Source organism: Garra rufa, chromosome 4, assembly GCF_049309525.1.
Source record: "Garra rufa chromosome 4, GarRuf1.0, whole genome shotgun sequence".
NCBI classification, from domain to species: domain Eukaryota; kingdom Metazoa; phylum Chordata; class Actinopteri; order Cypriniformes; family Cyprinidae; genus Garra; species Garra rufa.
In genome coordinates this window covers 12,885,136-12,911,763 of record NC_133364.1, presented here as the reverse complement: position 1 = coordinate 12,911,763, position 26,628 = coordinate 12,885,136, and the positions used below count along the sequence as shown (strand labels likewise).

General features: G+C 35.2%; 2 protein-coding genes across 3 annotated transcripts in view; one reads left to right on the top strand and one right to left on the bottom strand.

The window, feature by feature from the left end:
• The window catches only part of prmt8b (protein arginine methyltransferase 8b), a 15,065-nt gene extending 4,227 nt beyond the window's left edge, over positions 1 to 10,838 (top strand). For both annotated transcript variants that reach the window (XM_073838660.1, XM_073838659.1), the window contains exons 4-10: positions 2,275 to 2,338; positions 2,837 to 2,979; positions 4,762 to 4,849; positions 5,281 to 5,396; positions 7,904 to 8,054; positions 8,128 to 8,249; positions 9,815 to 10,838. In XM_073838660.1, the coding sequence (XP_073694761.1) occupies positions 2,275 to 2,338; positions 2,837 to 2,979; positions 4,762 to 4,849; positions 5,281 to 5,396; positions 7,904 to 8,054; positions 8,128 to 8,249; positions 9,815 to 9,898 (768 nt within the window). In that variant the 3' untranslated portion in view covers positions 9,899 to 10,838. The remainder of the gene's footprint in view (positions 1 to 2,274; positions 2,339 to 2,836; positions 2,980 to 4,761; positions 4,850 to 5,280; positions 5,397 to 7,903; positions 8,055 to 8,127; positions 8,250 to 9,814) is intronic.
• cracr2ab (calcium release activated channel regulator 2Ab) lies at positions 10,132 to 26,628 on the bottom strand. Its single transcript, XM_073838662.1, has 16 exons — positions 26,263 to 26,628; positions 25,452 to 25,563; positions 25,147 to 25,330; positions 24,920 to 25,066; positions 24,299 to 24,389; positions 23,288 to 23,383; positions 23,015 to 23,202; positions 22,863 to 22,934; positions 22,746 to 22,791; positions 22,390 to 22,481; positions 21,816 to 22,293; positions 20,932 to 21,070; positions 19,404 to 19,485; positions 13,207 to 13,423; positions 12,986 to 13,062; positions 10,132 to 11,712 (listed from the first exon to the last, which is right to left on the bottom strand). Exons 1-16 carry the CDS (start codon positions 26,449 to 26,451, stop codon positions 11,625 to 11,627), a joined length of 2,298 nt encoding a protein of 765 aa, XP_073694763.1. The 5' UTR covers positions 26,452 to 26,628; the 3' UTR covers positions 10,132 to 11,624.

Genomic DNA, 26,628 nt, shown 5'->3' with positions numbered 1-26,628 from the left:
CAGGTTCATAGATGTTTAAACTATAAAAATGTATGCGTTTGACAGATAGTGATAACATTTATCTTTATTTTTAGCTTATTTTTCGGATAAGCACACTTAGGCTCAGGGTAAGCAGGAATATGACTGTTCTAGCAAAAATTATTGACACCAACATCCAAATGCAAAAGAACGGGAATAATATGCATATGCATAATACCAGCAGGAAACTGAAGTAGATGGCTATTCAGAAAAACAACAATATTGTGGTTTAGACACAATATTACCAAGTATTTATTTTTGCTCTGCCAACCAAAACAATTCCAAACAAAGCCAAAGAATCAGCCATTACTGCTCCCAGCAACACACAAAAAGTGATGTCCAGGAATACATCAGTGATTTTAAAGGAATCAGTTGAGTAAACGATTCAATGACTCATGCATAAAGACAGTAGTCACTTGTTCTGTTCCAGAAAGAATCAGTGGTTTTGAACAAATTGGTTGAGTTAAAGATGCAATGATTCAAGCAAGAAGACAGTAGTCACTTCTTTCAGTCCATAAAGAATCAGTGTTTTTGAATGAATTAGTTGAGTAAATGATTCAATGACTGACACATAAAGACAGTAGTCACTTATGAATGAATCACCTGAATGAATGAATCACTGACTTACTCATAAAGACAGCAGTCACTTGTTTCATTCCAGAATGAATCAGTGGTTTTAAACAAATCTGTTAAGTGAATGAATCACTGACTTACTCATAAAGACAGTAGTCACTAGTTTTGGTCCTGAATGAATCAGTGCTTTTTAACAAATTGGTTGAGTGAACGATTCAGAGACTCCTGCATAAAGACAGTAGTCACTTGTTTCGTTCCAGAATGATTTAGTGGTTTTAAACAAATTGGTTGAAAAAAAAATTCAGTGAATCAAGCATAAAGACTGTAGTCGTTTCGTTCCAGAATGAATCAGTGGTTTTAAACAAATTGGTTGAATAAAAGATTCAGTGACTCAAGCATAAAGACTGTAGTCACTTTTTTGGTCCTGAATGAATCAGTGGTTTTCAATGAAACAGTTGAGTTAAATACTGAATGGCTTAAGCATAAAGACAGTGGCCACTTGTTTCATTCCAGAATGAATCAGTGGTTTTAAACAAATCGGTTGAGTGAACGATTCAGAGACTCCTGCATAAAGACAGTAGTCACTTGTTTCGTTCCAGAATGATTTAGTGGTTTTAAACAAATTGGTTGAATAAAAGATTCAGTGACTCAAGCATAAAGACTGTAGTCGTTTCGTTCCAGAATGAATCAGTGCTTTTAAACAAATTGGTTGAATAAAAGATTCAGTGACTCAAGCATAAAGACTGTAGTCACTTTTTTGGTCCTGAATGAATCAGTGGTTTTCAATGAAACAGTTGAGTTAAATACTCAATGGCTTAAGCATAAAGACAGTGGCCACTTGTTTCGTTCCAGAATGAATCAGTGGTTTTGAATGAATCAGTTGAATGATTCAATGACTTATGCATTAAAAAGCAGTAGCTTATTTAATTCCTGAATGAATAAAAGTTTATAAATGAATCAGTTGAGTGAAAGATTCAATGACTCATGCATAAAGACAGTAGTCACTTGATTTCCTTCCAGAAGGAATCAGTGGTTTTGAACAAATCGGCTGAGTGAAATATTCAATGGCTCGAGCATAAAGCCAGTAGTCATTTGTTTCGTCCTGGAATGAATCAGTGGTTTTGAACAAATCGGTTGGGTGAAATATTCAGTGATACATGCATAAGGCAGTAGTCAACTGGTTCATTCCAGAATGAATCAGTAGTTTTGAAAGTTTCAAAGACTCAAGACACAGCAGCCACTTGTTTTGTTCCAGAATCAATTAGTGGTTTTGAATAAATCAGTCCAAGAAATGATTTAGTGACTGAGCATAAAGACAATGAATAAGAGTTTATGAATGAATCAGCTGAATAAATGACTGTCTCACTTATAAAGGCAGTCGCCTACACCCACAGTGAAAGGTTACCGCCACTAATACACAGTGTGACAGCCAGTCTGGAGTGTGCAATCAAACACAAGCAAATTGATACAAACAGTATATTCCACAAAATATCTTTCTTTAAATACAAACCAACCTGAATCCATAAATCTCAACTTATGCATGAAAAACTGTCTTGAGCTGGCTATCAGACCTCTAATAGGCTTCATTTGCATTAGTAACACCTATACAAATTAAGAATATGGTAATTATCTTGATAGTTACACTAATGTAATTATGCTAATTATCATTTTGCTTTTTTATAGATTGAATGTTCCAGTATATCAGAGTACTCTGAGAAAATCATCAAGTCAAATCACCTGGACAATGGTAAGATTTATACTCCCCACATGCTCAGTGTTTAGATCTGATCTGCATTCATGTGTGGAATAAAAGAGTCATAAATGTTTCTATTGGCAAGTGGAGTTCCATGACACAGGAAGCAGCATAGTCACTTCCTGTAGCTGACACGCTCCTCTTGTGGTGTGATGGCAGAAGTTGTTGTTTAGTTGTCCACAGCAGCTCTCATTAACACTGGAGAGCAGCAGGCGAGTGAGAAGCCTGAGTCAGCGTGAGAGAGAAGTCACTGCTGTACACAAACACACATGAATGCACACACAAAGGCATGGTAATTGGACATTGGCAACTTGCCTTTTGCTAAATGGGAAAAATGGTGAGGGTGGGAGAATGGAAGAGGGAAAGAGAGAAAATCATGAAGCAACCCATCAATCAAATACAGTATAGTTTCGTATTGTATTTATTAATATTATTTTATGACTAAATACTGGTGTTGTAACTTATTTATCTACTTTTTTGTGCATTTTCCAGTTATCACCATCATTAAAGGGAAGGTTGAGGAGACTGAGTTGCCGGTGGATCAGGTGGACATCATTATTTCAGAGTGGATGGGCTACTGTCTTTTCTATGAGTCTATGCTCAAAACTGTCATCTACGCCAGGGACAAATGGCTGGTCAGTTTGTGTGTGTGTGTGTGTGTGTGTGGCTGTCTCAAGGCCAAGGTTATGTGACTAATTAGAATGTGAAGCATGTGTCCATGCTGAAAATTATCATTTATAATGGGAATGAGTGGCTAGTCATTGGGCTGCTGATGAATGTCTACCACTGAATGACAATTTGGTCCAGAGGACAAGTAGCTTGTTAGACATTTTTATGGAGCCATTGTGTTAGTGCCAGAGCATTGTTTCACCCTAGGGTTATTTTGATGGTGCATTCAACAGGAAGGGAAAGAAAGAATGATGTGAAGTCACTGGAATAATAGGAATATAATTACACATATGCCAGGAACGTTTTTGTAGATTAAAATGTTAAATGAGGTCCTGTTGTGTGACATGATTATTAATCTAAAAACATTTAAGAAATCCGATAATAATAATAGATTTCTATTATTATTTAATAATAACAATAATAATAATATATGTATTATTATTCATAAAAACAAATCTAAAAATATTATAGTACATTATTTACTAAACTATTTAAACTATTTAAATTTTTTTACATTACATTTTAGATAATAATTATAGATTATTAAACTTAGATAATTATTTTAATAATTATTATCACACAACATTATATGCTAATTTATGACCTCTTTTTATAATGATAATATTTTGAAAAATGCTAATTCAAACTATTTAAAAGATTGTAAAAAATATGGTTAATTATATTATATTATATTATTATGATTTTATTTATGACATAACATTTATACGAATAATAACAACATTTTAACTTTATAAAAAATAATATATTCCATTTTTGTTTGGTTTATGAGAATATTTTGAAAGATTTTAAATAATTTTTTATAATTACTAAAATGTTTGTATATTATATTTCTTTATGACCTCATATTACTTATAATAATATATAAAAAATGTAAAAACTGTTTAAAAGATTTAGATAATTATAGATAATTATATATTTATTTTAATTATTATTATTTTACATATTTTTAGAATGATATTTTGAAAAATATTTTATAAATATTTTAAATTTCATAATTACTCAAATATATATTATATTACAGTTTTATGATTTTATATATGACCTCATATTAATGATTTTAATATTAATATTAATGCTAATAATATTTGAACTTTTATAAATACAAATATAAAAATATTATATTACATTATTTTTTGGTTCATGGCAAGAATATTTAGATATAATTATATTGTTTTGTGTAAAATATATATAGTGTTTTGTGTAAAAATTTAAATAATAAATATTTTTTTTTTATTATGAAAAGACTATTTTGAAATTCTAATTAAATTAAAGATTTTAAATAATATTTTTTATAATTTATTAAAAAATGTTTTATGACCTTATTTATGACCTATTATTAATACTAACACTACTACTACTACTACTACTACTACTACTACTAATAATAATAATAATAATAATAATATTTAAACTTTTAAAAATTCCAATTTAAAAACTTTTCGATTACAGAGGCAGTTTATGAGAAGAACATATTGAAATTCAAACTATTTAAAAGATGTTAGACAGTTATTTTTAATTTATAACCTCTTATTATTATATTATTATATTATAATATATTATATTATATTGTGTTTTATAATCTCTTATTTATGGCCTAATATTTAACTACCAAAAATAACAAATATTTAAATTCTGTATTTTTAAAATTTTATGTAAAATACAAAAATAAGTTGGACATACATCCCTTAATCTTTCTCAGATAGATTCTCTTTCCTGTCATTTTTTAGAAACCTGGTGGTTTCATGTTTCCAGACAGAGCGACATTGTATGTGGTTGCCATTGAGGATCGGCAATACAAAGACTTCAAAATCCACTGTAAGTACACACACACACAAGAGTCAACTGGTGCTGTATTAAATGAGCATTTAATACTGTACATCTTTCTCGTTCTGCACTGTGGCTGATCAGTGTCTCTTCTTAGATCCCTCACTTTTATTTAGCCTAAAAAAGAAATCAAAAGCACTAGAAAAAAATCCTGTTGGGTTGCATTACTCCCCCACAGCAAGGTTTGCTTTTTCTCCATTCCCTTTCACTCCCTCCTTCTTGTTTTGGATGGAAGTGTGAGATTCGCCTCGGCCTAACGTTCATGTGAGGGGATGTAATCAAATGCTGCCAGACACAGAGGAGGCAGGAGTCTATTTTAGGGCCCAATGAAGACGACCAGACACAGCCAGACAGATTTTCTACTTTTCAGGCACATATGAGTTATAAAATGTCTTAAAAATATATTTTCTCTATGCCTGCAGGGTGGGAGAACGTCTATGGTTTTGACATGACATGCATTCGAAATGTTGCTATGATGGAGCCCCTGGTGGACATAGTAGATCCTAAACAAGTCGTGACCAACTCCTGCCTCATTAAGGTACGAGTTTAAGCTCTATATGTGTATATATGTGAGCAAGATCCCATCTGAATTATAGTACTGATTGACTGCTACTTTGAAACACATGTAGCGTGGGCGTTACATGACAGAATAATTCTCAGTAAAGAGCCGCCTGATGACAGCGTGGTAACGTGTGTTCAGCTCAACACATGCACAAACACCAATCATTCATTTAAATTAGCCAAGAGATATGAGACCTAATGGGATATAATGCTAATAATATCATCATGTAGGTCATTTGAAGCCTACATAATTTGTTGTATTAAAGGGCCTCATCCTACAGTATATAGTCCTACTGTATATAGTAGGAAAGAAAAATCATCTTAATTAATTATCATAATATATTTATATAAATTATATAAAATTATCTAAAGGTTTTAGATAATATCAAGCCTTTAAATTTCATAACCAAGTACTTAGAAATTTAAGAATAAAAAAAAAAAAACAATATTTTATTACAAAATTTTCTATGACTTTTTAATATTTGACTAATTTCCATTACCTTTTCGGGTCTAGAGATTACACTTTTAAAATTATTTTAAATAAGGAATTAAAATTAAACCTGCTTATTTGAAATAATTTTAAAGTAATCTTGCGATTTATACTCAATTAAATATTTTAAAACCTGACATAACTGGAAGTTTATATTTATTACTAAAATTTACCAAGATTTGTTTTTTTTGTTTTGTTTTTTATTAATTTCTATGAGTTTTTCAGGTCTAGAAATTACACTTTTAATTTAATAAAGTATATTAAAATGAGAAAGACAATTTTATTTAGCCATTGTAGATTATTTTTTAGCTTTTTGAGCCTTTTCAGAATTTGAATTTTTAATATAAAAATATAACAATTATTTAAATGACATAATATAATCTAAAATCATTTGAATATTAAATATTAATAAAAATTAAAAAATGTAATATTTAATATTAAATGTTTACATTAAAAAAGAAAAATTAATATATAATATAATATTAAATAATTATTGTAATTATTTAAAATTACATATCATCTAAAATAATTGTAATACTTTTAAATAGTAAATTATTTGTTTTAATAATTGTAAAAAATGTTTACATTTTAAAAAAGTTAAATTTATATAATAATTTTTAATAATTCTTGTAATTATTATTTAAATGATGTTATTAAAATAATTTTAATAATTTTAATAGTAAATTAATTGTTTTAATAATTGTAAAACATGTTTAAATGTAAAAAGTTAAATTAAAAAAATAATTTTAAATAATTAAATATTCTAAATTTAAATTTAAATGATGTTACTTAAAATAATTGTAATAATTTTAAAAGTAAATTAGCTTTTATAATATTTTTTTTATTTTAATAGTTTTAATAAATTTAATAAATTTGTTGTTTTACTATAATAAAATGTTATATAAACACACATATATTAATTTAAATGACATAATATATTTAAATGACATTATCTAAAATCATTTTAATAATTTCTAATAGTTAATAAATTGTTTTAATAACTTAAAAATGTTTATATTAAAAAAGTTTGATATAATTTGTAATAATTATTAAAATAATTATTTAAATTACGTTATCTAAAATATTGTAAAGAATCTTAAATAGTAGTTGTTTTAATAATGTTTGCAAAATGTTTACATTTATTGCATGTCAAACCACAAGACACTGCTTACATTTTAGCCAAACTCTGTTAAGAAAAAGACCTAGTAATCTTACAGTAAATCTCAATGTTTCAAATTGTGCTCAATATTATATAGATACCAAAGTTTAATAATAATTAAAGCCCTTAGTATTAATTCTCAAAGTATCTGACCTGTGTTATCTGTATTTCCACACAATTGTCTCAGAGAAACATTAGAAACCAAGTTAATAGATTTAAGTTGGTCTCATTTAACAATCCTGAGCTCTAAAAGAGCAAACTATGAGCAATAAAATCCTTTTGCATGAGTAATTTGTGATCTGTTTGACACTGAAGACATATTCAATGTCAAAAATGTCAAAAGAAAAAAAAAGACAGTGTAGGGGACAGAGAGAAAGCTGGATAGCCAGCAGCAAACGAAAGAACAAATGAACAAGAAAGAAAGCAGCACAGAAAGAGAAGGCCGTGCTTTCAACGAGGCTCTGAATCACCTGGGGGATCAAACTCTTTGAAGAAGAGAATGATTTGGGCCTCTTTATGAGGTGTACTAAATGAAAGGTTGAATTGAACAAATGAAAGGGTCAATGCTGCTACTGATCTGTTGTTCGCACAAAGAGTAATAGGATCTTTGTTCACCAAGGACGATGCTGAGCCAACTCCTCTGCGTATACAAGCACCAATATGGCCACAACCAAACAATAAAGTCTTTGAAAATGGATCCGTTGAGATGTGTGGGTTAAGGCTATATGACATAAACCACATTACACTTCTTACAGTAGATCACAGCTGAAGTATCATCAAAGGACTGTTAGTGCAAGTATATACGGGTCAATAATCATAAACACGTCGCTTTCAGGAAGTGGATATCTACACGGTGAAGCCGGAGGATCTGACGTTCACCTCGGCTTTCTGCCTGCAGATTCAGAGGAATGACTACGTTCATGCTCTCGTCACGTACTTCAACATTGAGTTCACCAAGTGTCACAAGAAGACGGGCTTCTCTACAGGTTCAACCGTCGCTTATTCTGTCTTATTATCTTTTACAAATAAATTTGGTACTAACTGTACGTTCCCTTCAAGCCCCCGATGCTCCCAGCACTCACTGGAAGCAGACAGTGTTTTATCTGGAGGATTATTTAACAGTGCGGAGAGGAGAGGAAATCCTGGGCAGCATCACTGTGAAGCCCAATGAGAATAATGAGGTGAGGCTGTACATGGAGATGGTTTAAAACAGTGGTTCTCAACCTATTTGACCTATTTGACTCAAGGCCATCTATTGCTTAAGACAGCATTTGAAGATCCCACATGGTATTTTTAAGCTTTTTTTAGTTTACAGAAACATGATAATATATAAAAATTATTAAATTAAATAATTATTAATAATTAAAATAATTAAATTTCAAATTTGCTGAACCGAATGTTCTTCAGGGTTTATACTTGTATAAGACTTTTCTAGTTGCTTGTGATTACAGGTTTTAAAATTAAATAAAGTTTTTCAAATTATATTTAATTCACAAATAGCATTTTTTTACTAAAAGAAAAATTTATATATATATATTAGTAAAAAAAGCTATTTGTAAATTAAATATTTTTTCATATAAATTTATAAAAAGTCTTTGAATAATGTGTAATAAATGTATATGAAATTTTTTTTTTTTTCATAAACATTTATTACAAATATTTCAAAGACTTTTTAGGATTTGACTAATTATATAAGGTATTATTAAGAAGTACATCTTCATTTTAGCTGCATATTTTTGATATTTTTATTTTAAACCTTATTCCTTTAGTTTAAGAAAAAGTAAAATATTACTTAAAAAATAGTTTTAGCTTGTTTTAAAAGATTTTTTTTATTATAATTTTTTATTCATATTATTTTTCTAAGTCTAGAAATCACACTTTTAGTTTTACTCATAGAGAATAACAAATTAAATTATTATATTTTAAAAAAAAAATTGGATTTAGCTTTAAATTAAGCTAGTTTTGTCTTATTTTGAAAGATTTCAAGTAATCTTGCAAATAGCAGTTTTTACCTAATCAAATAATTGAGAATTTGCCATAATTGTCATTTACAAATTTTCAGAGACTTTTATTATTATTCTTTTTTAGGTTTTATTAAGTACAATTATTTTTCAGGTCTAGAAATCACACTTTTAGATTTTCTCACACAGTATAACAAATTAAAATATTAGATTTAGCTAAATTTAAAGCTAAAGATATTTTTTTTAATATGAGAAAATCTAAATGTATGATTTCTAGACCTAAAAAATAATAATACAAAATTTTAATTCCTCTAATTTGTGTAGTTTCTAGACATAAAAAAGTTATAATAAAATAATTCAAATAATTAGTCAAATAATTAGCCTAGTCAATTAGTCAAAAAAAGTAATACATTTATATGAAAAATAAATAAATACATTTGAACACCATCTTGCAAATAGCAATTTCCACCAAATAAAATAATTTAGACCTTGACATAACTGAATATATATTTCTCCTAGATAAATTATTTGAATAACTTTACATCATTAAAAAACTGTATATTTATTTTAATTATGATCAAGAGTTTACACATTTTCAAGAAATATATCTTGGTTTGAGCAGTTTTAGCCTATTTTAAGCTTTTTTAAGTGATCTTGTGGCCCCCTTGAAAGTGTACTGAGGCCCCCTAGTGGCTCCCGGCCCTCTGATTGAAAACCACTGGTTTAGAAAAAACACAAAAAAAAAATGCCAAAAAAGTACTGAAGTAGCCAAATTTGTCTTCCAGCGTGACTTGGACTTCACCTTTGAGCTGGATTTCAAAGGACAGCTCTGCGACGCAGCCATCTCCCACGACTACAAGATGCGGTAAAACTCGAGCGGCTTCCTAAACCGGGCCACCGTTTCCCAGGGAGATTCGGCGGAGAGACAAAATCTGCCTCTGTCTAGATCAGAGAGGCTGCTGAACTGCAGGACCCGTCGGTGACGTCATCATTGCGAGTCCAGCACTAAAAGCAATAGTGTCATCACGTGTCACGTTCTTAAATGCACATAGAGGATAGACAGTGAAAACATCACTCTGAATGTAACCGTTAACGAGTCTGAGAATGTCAAAGCTTGTGTTTATTTAACCTTATAAGATAGGAAAGTGTTACTGAACATCAGTATATGCCAATGTGAAATCGTACAATAGTGCCTCATCGATGAAAGGCGCATGAATGGCATTTGTTCACTTCATATTTGATGTTTTGCTTATATTTAAGTGCTTTTATTGTGTTATATTTATTTGGTTAGTGTTGAGTTGTTATATAGTGACCACTTGCATGTTTGCTTTATTTGAATTCATCCTTCAGTAAGATTTTTCTAAAGAACATCTAAGAGCAGCTACACTATTTTAAAGCATTCTTATCAAAAGCAGGACAAACAAGATTTGTTATTTTAGTGTAACATAATGTGACACTTTTAACTTTAGAATATTTTTGGTTTTGTGTTCTTGGTCAATCGTCAGGTCATTGTCGCAAAGCCACCTTTGTGTAAAGCAATCCCAGAGCAGTTCACATGAAGACAATGAATGAAGCACAACATGTTTGACACCGAAACCAGCCAAAGTTCTTCCCTGAATAATATATCGGAAGACTTTAGTGCTTCATGTTGTTGTCGTCAACTGAACTGTCTCTGTGAATGGTAACTGAAACGCTTCTTATTCAAGCTATGAGGTTTTACTGGCCAGTTTGAAATCCAGGTTTCATGAGACTTTAGGCGAGTTAAATGAGGCTATTGCAATGCTAAATAAATTGGAAGTAACAAACAATCACATTTTCTCTTGTATCACTAACTTGGTTATATGGGATAAGTTGGTTAAACTGCATTTGTCAAAATCAGTTTGACTGAGCATATTTTCTCCATAAATGTAACTCTGGACCACAAAATCTTAAGTCTTAAGTAGTATGGGTATGTTTATAGCAATAGTAAAAAATACATCGTATGGGTCAAAATTATCGATTTTTATTTTACACCAAAAATCATTAGGATATTAAGTAAAGAGTATGTTCCATGAAGAGATTTTGTACATTTCCTACCGTAAATATATCAAAACGTAATTTTTTATTTCCAATATGCAATGCCAGGAAGTTCATTTTGACAATTTCTGAACATTTAGATTTTTTTGCACCCTCAGATTCCAGATTTCCTAATAGTTGTATATCTGCTAAATATTGTCCTATCCTAACAAACCATACATCAATGGAAAGCTTATTAAACTTCAAAACCCTTCAAAACTGGTTTTGTGGTTCAGGGTCATATCATTAGCAAATACAATATCTACGATTATTTAAATGAGGTGTGATAAACTGTCATGAGACTCTATTATATACTTCAACTACAGTTGGAGATGCACATCAGATGAGCAGATATACGGTGCTCTTTGACAAATGGACATGAAAAACCTTTTTACACTTTACACTATTAATTTTTGATTCCAGTATAAGTGAATTTGTCCTCTTCCAGTCTACATTAAATTATTTACATTGAGTATAAGTGGTTTTGATGATGATATGCAAAGCGTAAAGCGATTTCACCCGTGTGTTTTGTGTGTGTGGTCACTTGCAGCAGGCTTTCTTCTTTAATGGTTGATCCACCAGTCTGACCGTGTTTACCCATACTCTGTCTTCCTGCTCCCTCAGGACCCTTAAAACATTCATTAAAGTAATTATTCAAAAATAAAACATTTACATATTAGTGTTCATTAAAGGATTAGTTCACTTCTAGAATAAAACATTTCTGATAATTCAACCCCATTTTCAATTCAACCAAGATGTTCATGTCTTTCTTCAGTCGAAAGGAAATTAAGGTTTTTGAGGAAAACATTCCAGGATCTTTCTCCATATAGTGGACTTCAATGGGGATCAGCAGGTTGAAGGTCTAAATTAGAGTTTAATTCAGCTTCAAAGGGTTCTACATGATCCCAGTCGAGGAATAAGGGTGTTAAAATTAAATTTATATACTTTATAACCACAAATGCTCGTCTTGCCCTAGCTCAACTACATGCATAACATAGTCACATTGGAAAGGTCAAGCTTTCTACCAATGACTGTATGATTTTGAGATCCATCTTTTCACACTGAGGACAACTGAGGGACTCATATGCAACTATTACGAAAGGTCCAAGCGCACACTGATGCTTCCGAAGAAAAAACAATGCATTAAGAGCCGGGGAGTGAAAACTTTTGAACAGAATGAAAATGTGTATTTTTTCTTATTTTGCCTTAATATCAGATCTTTTCATTTAGTACTGCCCTTCAGAAGCTACAAAAGTTATTCACATGTTTCCTAGAAGACAATAAAGTTAAATTTACCCTCATTATCAAATTCAAAAGTTTTCACCCCCTGGCTCTTAATGCTTTGTGTTTCCTTCTGGAGCATCAGTGAGCATTTGAGCCTTCTGTAATAGTTGCATTAGAGTCCCTCAATTGTCCTCAATGTGAAAAGATGGATGTCAAATTCATACAGTCATTGTTGGAAAGCGTTCAAATACACAAAAATGCTGAAAATTTGGGGATTTTTATGCTGGGATTTTTAACAGCGGCCAGCATTTTTAACTGTTTAGGACAAACAAGGGACTCATAACTATCACTAAATAAAAAAATAAATAAATAAATAAAAAAAAAACAGCTGTGGATCATTCAGGTAACAACACAGCCTTAAGAATCAAGTGTATTTAAACTTTTGAACGGGTCTTTTTTTTTTTTTTTAATTTAGCTATTATTTTCTCTTGTAGACGATATGTAAACGTCTATTATGTAAAATATCTTAATCAAGTCTGTACTAAATAAATAAATAACATGCTTTTTGTATGATCCCTCTTATTTTGGTAAAATAATTAACATTTTGCAGATTCTGTAAGGTGTATGTAAACTTTTGACAGCTAAACTAAATTTGACAAAGTCGTTTGAGTTCTTACCTGGCAAGGTGTATCATGGCTTCCAGCACATTAACTCCAGTATAAGCACTGCACTCATAGAACATCAAGTTTGTTTCCTATCAAATATAGCAAGCTAATATTAATCTGGGCTTACAGTATTGAATAAGATGATGTAGACTTGTTAAAACAAAGCACATTAAGTAATGTTAATATTTTACTTTTATATACTGTGTGTTTGAGAGCACAAGAGAGGTCCACACCTCTGCTAGCATATCAGCCTCCTTTGTCTGGACTTCTCTCTCATTTTCCTTGTCCGATTTGTTCCCAAGGAGCATAACGGGTATAGGGTCGCCTACGGCCTCCAGTATGCTGGCCAGCCAGGGACGGACTGATCTAAAACTGTCCTCCATTGTGATGTCGTAGATGACCACCACACCATCTGCCTTACGGAAAAACTGCTTGGTAATGCTGCGATACCTGCAAGGCACAGTGACATTGCTTTTTTTAATGTTGGATGTTTATCATCAGTGACAAGTGAGATTATGTTTTGGTTTTGCAATAGATTCAAGACTCCACATGACAAGCTTTTCAGAGACGCTTAGGGTAACAGTACATACAGGGGAACAAAAATAAAGAATATAAACTGAAGCTGAATGTTAAAGTAGTAGTTCACTTCCAGAATGAAAATTTTCAGATAAATTACTCACGCCATGTCATCCTTTTCTTTTTCCGTCTTTCTTTCTTCAGTCGTACTTTTTACCATTTTACCTTTTGTTGTAAAGGGTTTTTGACTTTCTTTGCATGTTCGGTTTGTAAACACTGGGTTGGTACTTCTGCATACTCGTGCTTGATTATGTAATACGTATGGTCAAGCAAGTGCAAGATGAGCATTTGTGGTTAAAAAGCATATATTTTTTTATTATTATTTAAATGACCAATTGTTTCGCTAGATGAGACCCTTATTTTTTTGGCTGGGATCGTGTAGCTCTTTAAGGCACAGAGCCCAAGTTCAGCTGTTGCATGCAGCACCCACAGTCTGGTTTTAACTGAAGCTAAGCAGGCCCAAGCTTGGTCAATATGTGGATGGGAGACACTTTGTGGATGGGAGACACTTCCTTTGTTGGAGGAAGTTTTAGTCCAGCCAGCAGGGCCTGCTCGTTCCCTGATATGTACTGTGTGGGTACAAAACTTTGGATTACGAAAAATAGCTACTTTTTATGGAGCCTTAAACCGGAACCTGCAAAAAGGAGGATCCCTTGGATGAGACATTAATCTGGCCTACTGACCTTCTGTGTTCATGAAATCCCATTCTTCAATCATGAATTTGACCTCATTTATAGGGGTGGTAGCGCATTCTGCCGGGCGCATTGAGCCTGGCAGGATACGCTACCCCTCTGATAGATCAGATCAGCTTTCTTAAGGCACAGTACACAAGTTCAATTGTTGAATGCAGAAGCCAGAGTCTGGTTGCTTACTGAAGCTAAGCAGGCCCAAGCTAGGTCAATATGTGGATGGGAGGCCCTTTGTGGAAATCTAGATTGATGTTGAAGGACGTTTTAGTCCAGCCAGCAGGGGGTGCTCATTTCCTGACATGTACTGTGTGGGTACAAAACTTCGGATTATGAAAAATATCTACTTTTTATGGAGCCTTAAACTGGACCCTGTAAAAAGGAGCATACTTTCGATCAGGCGTTAAACTGCCCTCCTGACCTTCTGTGTTTATGAAATCTTCCTCAATCATGAATGTGACCTAATTTATAGAGGTGGTAGCGCATTCTGCCGACTGCATTCAGCCTGGCAGGATGCGCTACCCCTCTATTAGATCAGATCAGCTTTCTAATGGCATATAGACCAAGTTCAACTGTTGCATGCAGCAGCCAGAGTCTGGTTGCGCCCTGAAACTAAGTGCTAATATTACGAGGAAGACTCTGGACCATGAAAAGGAGCAAATGTTTGATGAATCTTAAAACCGGAACCTGTAAAATGGAGCATCCTTTGGATCAGGCATTAAACTGCCCTCCTGATCTTCTGTGTTCTTGAAATCTCCTTCCTCAATCATGAATGTGACCTAATTTATAGAGTTGGTAGCGCATTCTGCCGGCTGCATTCAGCCTGGCAGGATGTGCTACCCCTATATTAGATCAGATCAGCTTTCTTAAACAGCAGTAAACAAGTTCAATTGTTGAATGCAGTAGCCATAGTCTGGCTGCTCACTGAAGTTAAGCAGGATCAAGCTTGGGCAATATGTGGATGGGAGGCCCTTTGTGAAAATCTATTTTGATGTTGGAGGAAATTTTAGTCCGGCCAGCAGGGGCTGCTCGTTCCCTGACATGTACTGTGTGGGTACAAAACTTTGGATTACGAAAAATAGCTACTTTTTATGGAGCCTTAAACTGGACCCTGTAAAAAGGAGCATCCTTTGGATCAGGCATTAAACTGCCCTCCTGACCTTCTGTATTCATGAAATCTCCTTTCTCAATCATGAATGTGACCTAATTTATAGAGGTGGTTGCGCATTCTGCCGGCTGCATTCAGCCTGGCAGGATGCGCTACCCCTCTATTAGATCAGATCAGCTTTCTAATGGCATATAGACCAAGTTCAACTGTTGCATGCAGCAGCCAGAGTCTGGTTGCTTCCTGAAACTAAGTGCTAATATTACGAGGAAGACTCTGGACCATGAAAAGGAGCAAATGTTTGATGAATCCTAAAACCGGATCCTGTAAAATGGAGCATCCTTTGGATCAGGCATTAAACTGCCCTGCTGACCTTCTGTGTTCTTGAAATCTCCTTCCTCAATCATGAATGTGACCTAATTTATAGAGTTGGTAGCGCATTCTGCCGACTGCATTCAGCCTGACAGGATGCGCTACCCCTCTATTAGATCAGATCAGCTTTCTTAATGAGCAGTAAACAAGTTCAATTGTTGAATGGAATAGCCAGAGTCTGGCTGCTCACTTAAATTAAGCAGTCTCAAGCTTGGTCAATATGTGGATGGGAGACCCTTTTTGAAAATCTAGTTTGATGTTGGAGGAAATTTTAGTCCGGCCAGCAGGGGCTGCTCGTTCCCTTACATGTACTGTGTGGGTACAAAACTTTGGATTACGAAAAATAGCTACTTTTTATGGAGCCTTAAACTGGACCTTGTAAAAAGGAGCATCCTTTGGATTAGGCATTAAACTGCCCTCCTGACCTTCTGTATTCATGAAATCTCCTTCCTCAATCATGAATGTGACCTAATTTATAGAGGTAGTAGTGCATTCTGCCTGCTGGAATCAGCCTGGCAGGATGCGCTACCCCTCTATTAGATCAGATCAGCTTTCTTAAGGCACAGCGATCAAGCTCAACTGTTGCATGCAGCAGCCAGAGTCTGGTTACTCCCTGAAGCTAAACAGGCCCAAGACTGGTCACTATGGGAATGGGAGACCCTTTGTGGAAAACTGGTTTGCTGCTGGAGGTAGTTTTAGCCCAGCCAGCAGGTGGGTGCTCGATACCTGACATGTACTGTGTGGGTCCAAAAGTCCAAGTATAACAAAAACTACTTCGGACAGCGGAAAATAGCGACTTTATAATAAAGCTTTAAACCGCTTGTGTAAAAATATGCGTCCGTCCGATGCAGCATCAAACTGGCTTCCTGACCTTCTGTGGTCATGAATTCCTCACCTTAATTATGAATTTGACATCATTTATTAAGGTGGTAGCGCATTCTGCCAGCTATATTGAGCCTGTCAGGATGTGCTACCTTATTGAAAAACTAGTTTGCTGATTGAGGTAGTTTCAGTCTGGCCAGCAGAGGGTACTCATTCCCTAACATGTACTTATGGGTTCAAAAGTGCTAATATTACGAGGCATACTCTGGACCATGAAAAGGAGCAAATGTTTGATGAATCCTAAAACCGGCACCTGTAAAAAGGAGCATTCTTTGGATCAGGCATTAAACTGCCCTCCTGACCTTTTGTATTCATGAAATCTCCTTCCTCACTCATGAATGTGACCTAATTTATAGAGGTGGTAGAAAATTCTGCCGGCTGCATTCAGCCTGGCAGGATGCGCTACCCCTCTATTAGATCAGATCAGCTTTTTTAAGGCCCAGAGACCAGTTCAATTGTTTCATGCAGCAAGAGTCTGGTTGCTCCCTGAAGCTAAGCAGACCCAAGATTGATCAGTATGGGAATGGGAGACCCATTGTGGAAAGCTAGTTTGCTGCTGGAGGTAGTTTTAGTCCAGCCTGCAGGGGTGCTCGATACCTGACATGTACTGTGTGGGTCCAAAAGTCCAAGAATAACAAAAACTACTTCGGACAGTGAAAAATAGCGACTTTTTAATAAAGCTTTTCTATGTTGAGCCTGTCAGGATGCGCTACTCTTTTTTAAAAACTAGTTTGCTGATTGAGGTATTTTCAGTCTGGCCAGCAGAGGGTACTCATTCCCTAACATGTACTTATGGGTTCAAAAGTGCTAATATTACGAGGCATACTCTGGACCATGAGAAGGAGCAAATGTTTGATGAATCCTAAAACCGGAACCTGTCAAAAGGAGCATCCCTTGGATGACACATTAATCTGGCCTACTGACCTTCTGTGTTCATAAAATCCCATTCCTCAATCATGAATTTGACCTCATTTATAGGGGTGGTAGCGCATTCTGCCGGCCGCATTGAGCCTGGCAGGATACGCTACCCCTCTGATAGATCAGATCAGCTTTCTTAAAGCACAGCAGACAAGTTCTATTGTGTAATGCAGTAGCCAGAGTCTGGCAGCTTATTGAAGCTAAGCAGGCTCAAGCTAGGTCAATATGTGGATGGGAGACCCTTTGTGGAAATCTAGATTGATGTTGAAGGTAGTTTTAGTCCAGCCAGCAGGGGTTGCTCGTTCCCTGACATGTATTGTATGGGTAAAAAACTTCGGAGTACGAAAAATAGCTACTTTTTATGGAGCCTTAAACTGGACCCTGTAAAAAGGAGCATACTTTCGATCAGGCGTTAAACTGCCCTCCTGACCTTCTGTGTTTATGAAATCTTCCTCAATCATGAATGTGACCTAATTTATAGAGGTGGTAGCGCATTCTGGCGGCTGCATTGAGCCTAGCAGGATGCGCCACCCCTCTATTAGATCAGATCAGCTTTCTTAAGGCACAGAGACCAGTTTCATTTGTTGCATGCAGCAGCCAGAGCCTGTTTGCTCCTTGAAGCTAAGCAGGCCCAAGACTGATCAGTATGGGAATGGGAGACCCGTTGTGGAAATCTAGTTTGCTTTTTGGAGGTAGTTTTAGTCCAGCCAGCAGAGGGTGCTCGTTCCCTGACATGTACTGTGTGGGTACAAAACTTCGGATTACGAATATGTTTGATGAATGATGAATTTTTGATGAATGTTTGATGAATCCTAAAACCGGCACCTGTAAAAAGGAGCATCTTTTGGATCAGGCGTTAAACTGCCTTTCTGACCTTTTGTTTTCATGAAATCTTCTTCCTCAATCATGAATGTGACCTAATTTATAGAGGTGGTAGCGCATTCTGCCGGCTGCATTCAGCCTGGCAGGATGTGCTATCCCTCTATTAGATCAGATCAGCTTTCTGAAGGCACAGAAACCAAGTTCAATTGTTGCATGCAGCAGCCAGAGTCTGGTTGCTCCTTGAAGCTAAGCAGGCCCAAGACTGATCAGTATGTGAATGAGAGACCCTTTGTGGAAAACTGGATTGCTGCTGGAGCTAGTTTTAGTCCAGCCAGCAGGGGGTGCTCGATACCTGACATGTACTGTGTGGGTACAAAAGTCCAAGAATAACAAAAACTACTTCGGACAGTGAAAAATAGCGACTTTTTAATAAAGCTTTTCTATGTTGAGCCTGTCAGGATGCGCTACCTTTTTGAAAAACTAGTTTGTTGATTGAGGTAGTTTCAGTCTGGCCAGCAGAGGTTCCTCATTCCCTAACATGTATTTATGGTTTCAAAAGTGCTTATATTACGAGGGAGACTCTGCACTGAGAAAAGGAGCAAATGTTTGATGAATCCTAAAACCGGCAACTGTAAAAAGGAGCATCCCTTGGATTAGGCATTAATCTGGCCTCCTGAACTTCTGAGTTCATAAAGTCCCATTCCTCAATCATGAATTTGACCTCATTTACAGAGGTAGCGTATTCTGCCGGCCGCATTGAGCCTCGCAGGATGTGCTACCCCTCTGTTAGATCAGATCAGCTTTCTTAAAGCTGCATTTAAGCTGCAATTTTGGACTTTCAACCCATTGCCACCATTAAAGTCCAGTATATTGAGAAAAATTCTGGAATGTTTTCCTCAAACATCTCTCTTTTCGACTGAAGAAAGAAAGACATGAACATCTTGGATGACTTGGGAGTGAGTAAATAAAGTGAACTTCTCCTTTAATGTCCTAAACAAGACGATAATAATTATAGATGCAATCATGCAAAACTCAATCCTGTTCATGCTATTTAAGTATCAGACCTCACCTTTCTTGACCTGCAGTGTCCCATAACTGCAGAGCCACATGACTGTCCCCCAAATTCAGTGTCCGCACACTATAGTCAATGCCTGCACAGAACAACAATTACATTTTTTGGGGGCTGACATTATATATACCAAATTATATATATAATTTATATATAATATATACAAATTAAGGCATAAAAATACTGTTAATGTTAAAACTTATTTTTTTTTAAATCAAAACAGGCAAAAAAAATATGTACAATGGCCACTAGAAGTCGCTGTTGTGTAATATTTCTGTGTGGAACATACAAGTACTATATTGATTAAAAGTATCTAAATGGCTAAAAATCTCCAGTTTTGTTTGTTTGCAGATGCCATTAGATTTGATTCTAGCTAATGCAATGAAATTCTAACTTTTTAAGTGTCCAGATTGTTTATGAAACCACCAGAGTTAAGTGGTGGAAGGCTAGAAACTTTGCAGAAAGTGAATTGATGTTGTTTGACATAATCTGCTGTGCAATGTGTGCCAGGATTTAAATGCAGGGAGTGTGACTTCTCAAGCCCTTTCATGTGATGCTGATATGGCACAGTAGGCTTTAGTTAACATACTTACACCCACATTTAAACAAAAACACTGCAAAGCCTATAAGAAATAATACTATGTACAAGAACAATGTACAGACTTTAGATGTCAAAGGTTTCTAACTTTGGTAAATCAGTTTAAATGGCCTTAGAAATCATAACCAGCAGCACAAGAGAGAGCAGTAATCTATTTTTCTGATTAAATTAAGCAAAAAATCTCCAATAAAACAGCAACCAACAGATTTGGTCAGTTACCCAGATACACCGTCATATTGGCGATACTCGGATGTAAACAACAGCATGGATTGCATAATTAATGTACTACTGAATTTGCTGTTCTGCTAATTTATGCTGTTTAAACCACAAAAAAAAAAACTGTGGAAGCTGCTAAATCATATAGAGAAGGATTTAGTAAGCAGGAAAGGGTGAAATATTTTGACAAATAAAGTTAATACGTGGTAAAGATACATACAAGCAGTATTAATTAAGATATTAGCCTAATATTTCACCTACCTGACCAGAAATGATAAGCACAAACATGAATGTTCCCAAGATTCTTGCCCTGGAAATTCTGATTCAGTTTGGCCAACAATAAATGCCCTTTGTGCCTCAGACAGTTTTTCATGCTTCTGCTTGATTTGTTTTAACTTTTGGCAGTCTATAGTACTCCAGATATTTTTCTTGGTTTGACCGATTAGTACAGCCCAAACCATGACAATAGTTGATCATTTTCAGCTGCAATTTTTACAACTTTACCAACTTGCAAAATATGCAAGTTTTGTTCACTTCAGTGGCATCGTTCACATTCAGTGCTGCCAATCTGGCAGATTGATGACATGCTGTGAAAACATTTTTGTATTTCCCGAAAATCCCTCATTGCGAAGTCAAGTGTTAAACCTGAGCTCTTCTGTCTACTCACCAACTTGATCAAGATTAAATTGTACATGGAGTGGGAGAGCAACTCACCCACAGTGGCTGCGGTAGCTGAATGAAACTGTCCATCACAGAAACGTCGCAGCAGTGCGGTTTTGCCAACGCTGGAATTTCCAACCAGAATGACCTTAAATAGCCGTTGAGGGGATACAGCGGATCCTTCTGCAGGACCCTGCAGTCAAAAACACCCAGAGTGATTTCTTAAAACTAAAAGCTAGTTGTGTTGAAAAGTGCACATAGGAATATAGTCTAGACCAGTGGTTTCTAAACCTGTTTCTGAAGGGCCAATATCCTGCAGAGTTTAGCTTTAACCCTAATTAAACACACCTGAACCAGTTAATCAATGTCTTCAGATGCCCTAGAATCTTTCAGGCAAGTGTGTTGGAGCTCGTTGGAGATAAACTTTGCAGGATATTGGCCCTTCAGGAACAGGTTTAGGCATCCCTTTGTAAAATTTGTCTTACAGTCTACTTATTATGTAATTTAAAAGTCTTCTGTGTTAAAACTTACCATTTTAAAATCTCTTTCTGACACTTGAATTAAATAAATGCCAAGTTCTGTCATGAAACTATAGATGGTGCAGGCTGATGGGTCCTTAATGCAAACTGATGATATTCACAGTTAAATAACTTGGCACAAGCTGATTGGTTCATGTTGCATATGCAGCTAATGAGCCTACTGCTTTACATTTAATGGCTGGTTAGCATTAACTAAAGCATTTCACAACAGGCTTTCAGAAACCCTCACTAAAACCCTCCACCTGTATAGATCTGCTGCGGGTTACTATATATGCTATTTGTGCAGCAGCCGTATGTCTTACATACTCACAGCACCATATCTAAATGTATTGGCAGTAGCAAGTTCCTATACTTAAATATGCAAAAATTCTGTTATGATTTTCAACATCTTTGGCTTGCCTGCTGGAGGGTCTCTTTTCCGACGGGCTGACCACGTGCAGATGAGGGCATGTTTCCTCTGATCCATTTCTTCTTAGATGTCTTCACCCTAACTGGTGGAGGAGAGTCTGCAGAGGCCAGAGACGCATTGGACGGGTAAAGAGAGCTTGTCTCTAGATTTTCCTTATGTTTCTCTTCGCCCCGCTCTTCTTCTTCCTCACTTAGCTGATGCAGAAGAAGGTGAGGGTCTCCTTGCAGCAGGTGAGGGAGGTGGTCTTCTTCAATGGATATGACTCTACGTAGAGGCCATCCATCCGGCGGCCCATCCTCCACATCCACCCCAACATTTGCACCTTCTGAATCCCCAACTATTTTTTCAGATCGCCCATCCACCTCCGGCTTCCCATCATCCCCTGTGGTGAACGGTGAACAGAGACCGTTTGCTAAACAGGAGGTCTTCCTGTTAGAAGGCTGAGTCACTTCCTCTTTATCAACTTCTCTGAAATGAAAGAGAGGGAGGTGAGAGAATAAATGTTTTCATGTCAATAAATCATATATGTAGATACTCTACAAAATATATGTGAGGATTTCTCACTTTCTGACAGATGGTTTCCTCTCAGTGTATTTCACTGAGGCTGTGCTCAGTCTTTGCTTGCGTGAGGATTTTTTCAATGAATTACTGCGTTTCTGTGGTGAAATATAAAGAGATATTCTGTTTATAATGGCAGTTATTGGATATACACTAAAAAAGTCAAAAGTTTTCCACTCATTTTCTATTATTAATATTTTCTACATTTTATAAGTACAGTAATATGGAAATTATTTTCATGTTTCTTCAAACTAAACTAAAATAATAAATGCTTTGTTGTGTTTATGTCATTTTATATTTACCACTTTATTGTAGAAATGGAAAATATAAACATACAGACTATTTAAAATGGGTAAACTCACCAGAAAGTTAATGTCTCGCTCATCGCGTAGATGTTTATTCATTTCTCTGGAAGAACAACATCTCATTTAAAATTTTTGTTGATTGTCTTTATCTACAAAAACTGTACAAAAGCTCACCTGAGTAGATCCAGCTGTTTCATTAAGCTCTGTTTTTCTCTCTGCAAGCTTTCTGTGATTCTGTACATCTCCCTGTGTGGGGAAAAGTGTTTGTGAAAAACTATAGACACTGGTGGGCTCTTTAAGCGTAGGTAATAATTGCACAGACTGACATCTCTCTTTCCTGTTGTAGTCGAGATGCCTGCTCCTGCAGAATGCCCAGCTGCTCCTGAGCCAACACTAACTCTTGGCAGGTGTGCTCAAGTTCACGAGACAGCTCCTCGTTGCTCATTTTGAGTTTAACGTTCTCCAGTCGACTCACCTGGTGTTCACTATGAAGGTCACGACACTGTCGCTCCAACTGAAAAAACAGAGATGCAAAGAGAGTGACTTGAAAGGGTGTGAGTTGCACAAAACTATAAGATTTGGTAATTGTGGGATCTAACCCTCCTCTGTTTTTGGAAAAGCTGCTCCAATTCCTGTTCTTTACTGCGGAGCCGCTGCTGAAGTTCTTGACTGCGTGACTGCAGGTTTTCAGAGTCCTGGAAGAAAAAATTAACATACTAGTCAATTTTAGCTTAGATGCTTAATATTGTTGTGGAAACTGTTACACGGTCAAAAGTTTACATACACCATGCAGAATCTGCAAAATTACTTTAGCAAAATAAGAAGGATCATACAAAATGCATGTTATTTTTTTTTATTTAGTACTGACCTGAATAAGATATTTCACATAAAAGACATTTAGATATAGTCCACAAGGGAAAATAATAGTTGAATTTATAAAAATGACCCTGTTCAAAAGTTTACATACACTTGATTCTTAATACTGTGTTGTTACCTGAATGATCCACAGCTGTTGTTTAGTGATAGTTGTTCATGAGTCTATCTTTTCACACTGAGGGCAACTGAGGGACATATATGCAACTATTAAAAAAGGTTCAAACGCTCACTGATGCTTTAGAAGGAAACAAGATGCATTAAGAACCAGGGGGTGAAAACTTTTGAACAGAATGAAGATGTGTACATTTCTTGCATGTAGTATTGGTATCATTAGTATTAGTATTAGTATCATTTATTATTGCCCTTCAGAAGCTACAGAAGATACTTACATGTTTCCCAGAAGACAAAATAAGTTAAATTTACCCTAATCTTCAAATTCAAAATAAGTATTAATGTATTGTGTTTCCTTATTATTATATGTAAACATATTTTATGTGAAATATCTTATTCAGGTCAGTACTAAATAAAAAGATAACTTGCATTTTGTATGATCCCTCTTATTTTGGTCAAATAATTAACATTTTGCAGATTCTGCAAGGTGTATGTAAACTTTTGACTTCAACTGTATGTCTTTACTGTCACTTGCTCAATAGAAGTGTTCATTTCTTCTTTAAAAAAAATCTTACTGATCGGTAGAATAAAAGCACAGGCAACAGTTTAAAAGAATGTTTTACCTTCAGAACTGCTTGATCTTTTTCATTAATGATCTGTTGCTCCATTTCCTCATATAATCTGCAAATTTCAGTGTCATGTGTGGCTGCATTCCTGTGCAATGAGACAATGGCATATAATTTTAAAACACGCATTTAGCCTAATACAATCAAAAGGCAAAGCTATGACACAAACAAGCCTTTCACGTCATATAACACCTCAAATTTAGTATTCAAGAATACTGGCTTAGACATTTACATCCAGTTAGGTAATAATTACAGGACCACAAGATTTCATAACTACACAATGGAGCTCCATATTCTTATGACACAAATTGGCAATTCTTTGCATATCGTTAACCAATACATATTACAAATCACACCATTCTGAAGTAGATTTAATCTAAATATGCTTTCTTCCCCCTATAAAAGTATGTAAAAACCTCATAACTAAGATTAGTGGACACTGGATGTGGACAGAACAGCATTCTATAGAGAATTACATTAAGCCTTTAAACATTAAGATTATTCACAAATAACACTGTGGAAATTAAGAATACAAAGCAGATTACTGGTTCTTAAACCGGTTCTTTAGATGGTAGTGTTCTCAATTCATTCTCATTTCATGTTGCATAATTATTTCACCTCCTGAGGGCGCTCTCCATCTCTTTCCTCTCTTGTTGTGCCTCTTTGATTTGATATGTGACACGGGCCAGGAACTCTTCAAAGTCAGACAAGAGATGAGGCTCATCATTCCTGAGCTGAGCCCACAGGCTGCGAACCTCACTTGGGCTGAAATGAAGAGAAAACTGTTAGAAAAAAACATTTTTTGTAATGCAATATGCAGAGCAAAGTGTAAAGCATATACTGACTCTTGAAACACATTGCTGGCACCAAAGCTCTCCATCAACTTGCTGAAATGTCTCTCTTCATCATTCTCATTCTCTGACAGCTCTTCATCCCCTGAACTCTGATCAAGAGCTTCTGGAACTTTCTGAGAGGGTGTGATCATTAGTTCCTCTGTCATAGAAACTCTCCGTCCATGAAGAAAGTTACCTGGGGAGCAAACACAGAAACACTTTGGAAAAATTTCAATTGCGGTGTTATATATAACAAAAATAAATACCAAATAACAAACAAAGAGCTCCTTTCGTCTGAAAGGAGATGATAAACTTACTAAATCCAGAGGAAAACTCTCCCAGTGTCAGGTATCCATTTTTGTCAAGATCTAGTGAGTCAAAGACATTCTCGAGTTCCTCGGTAGTGAGTGGCAATTCTTTGTGTAGCTTCTAAGAGAGAAAATAAATAGATGGAAAAATTACTTTCTAGATAAAAAATTTCTAGATATTCCAACAGCCTATTATAAACACTTTAAATGTGACCCTGAACCACAAAAGCAGTGATAAGTAATTTTGAAAGCTGAAATAAGCTTTCCATTGATATATGGCTTGTTAGGATAGGACAATATTTGGCCGAGATACAGTACAACTATTTGAAAATCTGAAATGTAAGGATGCAAAAAAATTTAAATATTGAGAAAATTGCCTTTAAAGTTGTCCAAATGAGGTTCTTAGCCATGCATATTACTCATAAAAAATTAGCTTTGATATATTTACAGTAGGAAGTTTACAAAATATCTTCATGGAACATGATCTCTATTTAATATCCTAATGATTTTTGGCATAAAAGAAAAATCAATAATTTTGACTATTGCCACAAATATACCCGTGCTACTTACTGTACGGCTGGTTTTGTGGTCCAGGGTCACCAAAAAATAAAAAAAATAAAAATAACAACAACTTTTAAACAGGAGGGTAAAAAATGCAACACATGAAGCCTAAATATTTTAGAACCAGAAACAAACAAACAACAAAAAAAAATATATAGAGCTGTATAGTTATACCAGTGCAATGGCAGATCTAAATAAAATAAAACATTAAATTAAATGAAATATCAAGTGGTGAAACCTTAAGGACCCCATACTTTACCCTCATATCTGTACGTGTGATGAGTCCCTTTCCTTTGCTGTCACAAATCTGGAAAAATTCCTCTATTTTGTCCAACATAGCAATGTGTCCCCATCCTGCCTCTTTACTCACACTTTTCCTGGCCTGCGGCTGCTTCTCATCCTGACTGTTTACGACCTGTGTGGATCCAAAATGTCCAGTCTGTGACATTATTATCAGTACGGCTTACCTTGACCGTCTTTAAACAGGTAAGGATGCGATGTAGATGAGAGACGTGACAGCACAAACAGGCTGGACATCAAATCTAGATCCAGTATGAGGAATTCTCCTGATTAATTGAGGAGATGTAATACATTGTTGAATGGTACTGAATCTCTGCTGTGGGTC